General features: G+C 38.1%; 1 protein-coding gene across 2 annotated transcripts in view; it reads left to right on the top strand.

The window, feature by feature from the left end:
- The window catches only part of LOC310723036 (glucocorticoid receptor-like), a 21,775-nt gene extending 16,251 nt beyond the window's left edge, over window positions 1-5,524 (top strand). For both annotated transcript variants that reach the window (XM_083570863.1, XM_083570862.1), the window contains one exon: window positions 5,263-5,524. In XM_083570863.1, the coding sequence (XP_083426989.1) occupies window positions 5,263-5,392 (130 nt within the window). In that variant the 3' untranslated portion in view covers window positions 5,393-5,524. The remainder of the gene's footprint in view (window positions 1-5,262) is intronic.
- The last annotated feature ends 717 nt before the right edge of the window (window positions 5,525-6,241 follow it).

Raw genomic sequence — 6,241 nt, 5'->3', positions numbered from 1 at the left:
TATATACATACTGTCTTATGGTTTTATAATTTCCCCTGATGAGGTCCTTGCCATGCCTCGTGCGTATCTGGAAATAAACGTCTGAACCACGTGACCACATTTCATCTTCGCTGTTCCTAAGAAACGGTAAAAAACACGAGGTAATTTCTGTCTAAATGGTCAATTAACCCGATCATAATCATCTAGAAGTCTGGTTTGCAAATGCAAGCAATTATTTAGTTCGTGGACGAGAAGGACGGACGGAATGATCATAACCTGGTCTGATCTCTCAGACACATTCAGCATCACCAAATATTAAATACAAAAGCAGAATAAACGTCTTTTTTACAGCATCTTTCTGCTTTAACTCTTAGGAACATTCGGTGTATCTCGAATGAATGCTGCGTTCTGACTCGCTGTGTTTGATGCCCCCTGGCCTTGAGCTGAGATGAATCTGGAGTGTGTTTTTTCTTCTTAGATCCTTCTTCTGTCCCGGCTGAGTGAGAAAAAGACATTATTTGGCGGCGGTGAAAAGTAAACATTGGGCAATGCTGAGTGTAAGACCAGAGCCTGCGTTGTTTAGAGCTTCCTCTTAAATCTCTTGTAATGAAGAACGTTCGGTATTTAGAAACGCTGAGGGTCCAGTAATGAAGGATTTAATGTACAGGTTTAAATGTTTAATTGGATCATCTCCTGTTTGTATTTGGGAGGAAAAAATGTGTGTATTTTAGAGTATTTTAATTATTCAAACATTGTTTAAGAGCCTGCAAAACGGTTATAATCTGTGTACCAGGTAAAATCAAAAGTTTTTACAAGAAATTACTTAATTTATCTACGTTTCCACACGATCACTGTTAAAATTGTCGCTTTGTACAACAGTGCCCCCAGTGTTCATCTGGAAAACTGCGCCGGAACTCCGCAACGGTGTCATCACGCTAATCTGGATCTTCATCTTTGGGAAGAGGGTGAAGTCCTCAGGAGCGAAATCTGGCTGATAGTGTGGTTGAGGAAGTGAGATCATGTGGATTGTTCTCTGACGTTCATTTTGCACAAACGGTTTCAACATTTTCAGGGTTGAAGCAAGTTGAAGGTTTTTCTGATCTCACTTCATCTTCCATTGATGTTCTTCCTCTCTTGAAGCTTCCTCTTGCATTGACAGTTTCTGCTCTCTGATGGGGTTCATGCTTCGTGATTGTATGCCAACATATATTTATATATATATATACCAATTATTAGACACCACGGATCTCGATACACCTTGTGTTGCTATAGTTACAGCTGCTTATATGCTGCACACCTGAGCTTTCAGCCAATCGCAATCCAGTATTCACTGTGTTCCTGATCTGAGCGTTTGTGATTGTACCTGTGTTCACGTTCTACACAAACGCTTCGTGTTCACATCGTTCACGCCGTACGCACATGTTTTATTGTGTTTGTGTGATAGATGTTTTTTTTTTTTTTTTACACAATTTTAGAAGCAAATTTCTTGTTGCTTTTTTTAAGCTTTTTTTTTCCCACTAATGTATTTGTGCAACCTTTTCCCACAAGAGCTTTTCATCTAGTAATTACATTCCTATCTGTTTTTTTCTCTCACAGTCAAATAGGTTTTCTCCCCAGAATGAATTTGTCCTGTTCGCTGTAGAATTAGGAACTAAATTGCTCATGCGATGGAAAAGTGCAGCAGGAAAAAAGCGAAAATGGTTCTGTCAAGTTGCTTTTAAGATAAAAGTCAAATTATTATTATTATTATTATTATTATTATTATAATGAATACGCATTGCTAATTTTGTGTACGTGCGTGTGTGTGCGCGTTGTGCTTTTAATGCAATGACTTATGTCATGACGTCACAAATTGCGTTTTGATTAGCGGTGTGTGTGTGTGTGTGTGTGTGTGTGTGTGTGTGTGTGTGTGTGTGTGTAACAGCTCAATATCAGAGCCTGGTTTGATTTTTGGAAAGAAGAAATGCAGTAGTTTTAAACAGAGCAGTTGATTGATTTTTTAATGGCTGTCACCATGGCGTTGGTTGCCATGGCGATTTTCTGGGCACTATGTAAGAGCGCTTTGTGTTTATCTATCATGTCTTCTCAAAAAGCTCTGGTTTAGTGGCCACGTATCCTTCAACACTGAGTAATGTTATATTACATCCAAGATGTGTTTTATCTGTGTGTGAGCTGTTAAACATTGACTGTGTGTGTGTGTGTGTGTGTGTGTGAGATGAGTCATACCAGCTGCATGTAGAATGGTAAACTTCTGCTCAGGCTACTCGGGTCGTTTAGCAACAGGAGTGCATCTCTTCTTGCTCGTTAACACTAACGAGGCGTTTTCTTCCTGAGGTTATCGGGAGTCTACGTTTAAGGGATGGGATTTTTTCCCCTAATTTTTACCTGTTCAGGTGAGGGGAACTCTAAAAAAAAACTCCTGACAGACTGGACTAGAGATGATGATGCTGGTGCTCCTTCACCTCACAGTTCAGAGACGTGTGTTTTGGGATGCGTTTCAGCTCACCACGGTTGTAAAGTGTGATTATTATCTACGAGTTATTTCATATCCTTTTTGCAGCTCACGTCTATCGGGTCATTTGGTCTGTTTTTAGAAAATGCTTTAGAACTGTTTAGAAGCGGATCTCGAAAATAATTTATGGGGTGGCGAGAGGATTATGAGGGGAGGCCTCAATGTATCATGTGCTTGTCAAAAGTTCAGACAATCCTGAACAACACACTTTTGCATGGTTTAATGTTAAACTGTTAGTCATTAATACACACAAAAATATCATCAAAATAAAATATATTATACCAATATTAAAATATTATACAAATGAGTAGATTTGTTAGACGAGCCGGAGAGAGTCGTTGTGATCAGTAAACAGGCTAAAACGAAGCAGTTCATAAGAGTTGTTTGTTTGTACTACGCTTTAATAGAAATATGTATGTTTTTTATATCATTATATCGAAGTGTCGCTGCTGTAAATCGGTCGAGGAAACTGATTAAATGTGTGGTGCATCTGGAAAGTTTTCAGAGCTTCACTTTTTCCACATTTTGTTTTGTTACAGCTTTATTTCAAAATGGATTAAATTCATTATTTTCCTCAGAATTCTACAGACAAAACCCCATAATAACAATGTGAGATAAGTTTGTGTAAAATCTTTGCAAATGGATTCAATAAAAAAGGAAAAAAGTCACATGTACTTAAATATTCACAGCTTTCGCTCAGTATTCAGTTGAAGCTCCTTTTGACACCAGTTGCAGCCTCGAGTCTTTTTGAGTTTGATGCTACAAGCTCGGCACCTATTTTTGGACAGTTTCTCCAATTTGTCTTTGCAGAACCTCTTAAGCTCCATTAGGTCTCCAGAAATGTTCAATCAGGTTTAGGTCTGGGCCATTCAAGAACATTCACAGAGACGTCCTGTAGCCACTCCTTTTTATACCTTGGCTGTGTAGTCGTTGTCCTGTTGAAAGATCAACCGTCGTCCCAGTCTGAGGTCCAGGGCGCTCTGTAGCAGGTTTTCATCAAGGGCATCTCTGTACATGTCTGAGAGACCTTCAGGTGCCTCCAGATGGGCTGTCATGTGCCTTTTACTGAGGAGAGGCTTGTGTCTGGCCACTTTACCATACAGACCTGATTGGTGGAGTGACGCTGGAGCTCTTTCAGAGTGACCATCTGGTTCTTGGTCACCTCCCTGACTAAGGCCCTTTCTCTGATCGCTCAGTTTGGCAGTCCTGGTGGTTCCAAACTTCTTCCATTGATACGGATGATGGAGGTCACTGTGCTCATTGGGTCCTTCAATGCTGTAGAAATGTTTCTGTCTCCTTTAACAGATTTGTGCCTCCATACAATCCTGTCTGAGGTCTACAGACAATTCCCTGGTCTTCATAGCTTGGTTTGTGCTCTGACCTGAACTGTTAACTGTGGGACCTTCTATAGACATGTGTGTGTGTTTCCAAACCATGTCCAATCAACTGCATTGCCCACAGGTGGACTCCAGACATGTTGTAAAAGTATCTGAAGGATGATCAGTGGAACCAGGATGCACACGAGCTCAATTTTGAGTGTCATGGCGAAGGCTGTGAAAACGTATGTACATGTTGTTTATTATTTTTAAACAAACTTTTCACGTTGGGATATTTTTCTGTAGAATGTTGAGGAAAATAATGAATTGAATCCATTTTGGAATAAAACTAACCTAAAATGTGGGAAAATAAAAACGCTGTAAAAGCTTTGTGTACTGTATATTTATACACTGGGATACCAGTGCTGGGGTGCAGAAAGGGTGGGACCAGTCTGTGAGATCTCTGAAGACTGTACAAATCCCAGCCTTTGTAAACTTTAACCAGCATCACTTCCACAGATAAAGTCACAGAGATCTGACTTTTTTTTCTTCAATCTGATGTTTGATGTGAAGTTTCCCTGCAGCTACTGATGAGGAAATGCAGGATTTTATGATGAGAGAAAAGTAGATAGAGGTGTTTATATATTATTATTTATACATTGTATATTCAGAAAGTATTGAGACACTTCAATTTTTAAAATATTAATTTGCAATCTTATACTACAACCGTTTAAATCGATTAAAAAAAATGAGACATTTGTAGAATTAAGTTTTTACTTTGTTCTAATGGGGGACTAAGTGTAGATTAATTCGAAAAAGAATCAGTCTGAATGATTTTAGTATCAGACTGCAACATTGAAAAAAGTGAAAGGGACATGAATACTTTCTGAATGCATGAGAGAGAGAGAGAGAGAGAGAGAGAGAGAGAGAGAGAGAGAGAGAGAGAGAGAGAGAATGTCCTTTTTTTTTATTTTGCACTTTGATGCATTAACTCATTTTTGACGGGCATTAAGTCTTTATTTTGTGTACCATTTCATGTCTGTTTTGTACCTTTCAATGATGCAATTTGTAATAAATTAAATGGTAAATATGGACAAGCAGAACATTTTCTAAAATACCGTGTCCTTTGCACTGATGAAACTTTTCAGCATGTAGTTTTAACCTGGTCACACGGTGTATCTGCTCCGTTACACGAGTCCACACGTGGCAGCGATACGGCCGATTCTGGGAGCTGATGCTGGAGTGCGACTTTCCCCACTGCTTTATTTATTCAGCAGGGACAAAATATTGTGAAAAAAATCCAAGAACGTTGCATCCTGTTCTGCACTCAGACCTGCAGTGTTACTGTGAACTCTCACACTTATTGCCTTCTAATAAATACACAATTGTGAATTCATAAAATGAAAATGAATAAAAGTAAAAGATAAAATAACATTTACATGCAATGATTCACAGACAGAAGCCAGACAGAAGCCAGACAGTGCCAGAGGAAGGAGAGTTGGGTATTGCCCTGTGCTGCTTTATTCTCCTGAAGAGAAGAGAAGCATTTGTCTTCATCGTCTTCTCTGCAGCTGTAAAGTGTTAAATGAACGGTAATTGTGTTAAAGGAAAATGTTTACCGCTTCACGTGTCATTTATACGTTTTAACACTGACAACATGTCAGCTTCTAATTAAATTGGGATCGTTTAGAAATCTTTTACCGCTGCCCCGTAGCAATGTGAAGGAAAACATCTTCTCTTAGTCGTGTTTCTGAGATCAGGCTGGTGATTCACTCCACTCCTGTTAGTCTTTATTGAAATCTTCAGAGTTAATAATAATAATAACAATCATAATAATAATAAACAACAACAACAATAATAATAACAATAATAATAATAACAATAACAATAATAATAACAATAATAATAATAGTAATAATAATAACAATAATAATAATACTAATACAATTAAAAGCACAACAACAACAACAATAATAATAATAATAATAATAATAATAATAATAATAATAATAATAATAATAATAATAAAAACAATTATAACAATAATAATAATAGCTGAGGGGTTCATGTTTTCTGCTTTTTCTGTGTTTTTGTTTATTAGGCTTTTTAATATCGGGAAGTGCATGGGGTTTTGCTGAGGTGTGTGTGTGTGTGTGTGTGTGTGTGTGTGTGTGTGTGTGTGTGTGTGTGTGTGTGTGTGTGTGTGTGTGTGTGTGTGTGTGTGTGTGTGTGTGCGCGCATCTGTTTTGCATCTCTACTAATACTGGAGCAGTTGGTGTAAAACTCCTTAATCGAGATGAATTTTGTCAGGTTCATCTCGTTCAATTTAATTCGTTTTCCTAAAGCAGCTTTACAGAAATAGACAGATTACGAATATAGATTTCAGCGTCATAAAGATCAAGATCAAGCCAGAGGTGGTGGTGGTAAAGGAAAA

The sequence above is a fragment of the Silurus aristotelis genome (assembly GCF_946808225.1).
Source record: "Silurus aristotelis genome assembly, contig: scaffold_123, whole genome shotgun sequence".
In the NCBI taxonomy this organism is placed as follows: domain Eukaryota; kingdom Metazoa; phylum Chordata; class Actinopteri; order Siluriformes; family Siluridae; genus Silurus; species Silurus aristotelis.
This window is presented reverse-complemented; position numbering and strand designations above follow the sequence as displayed.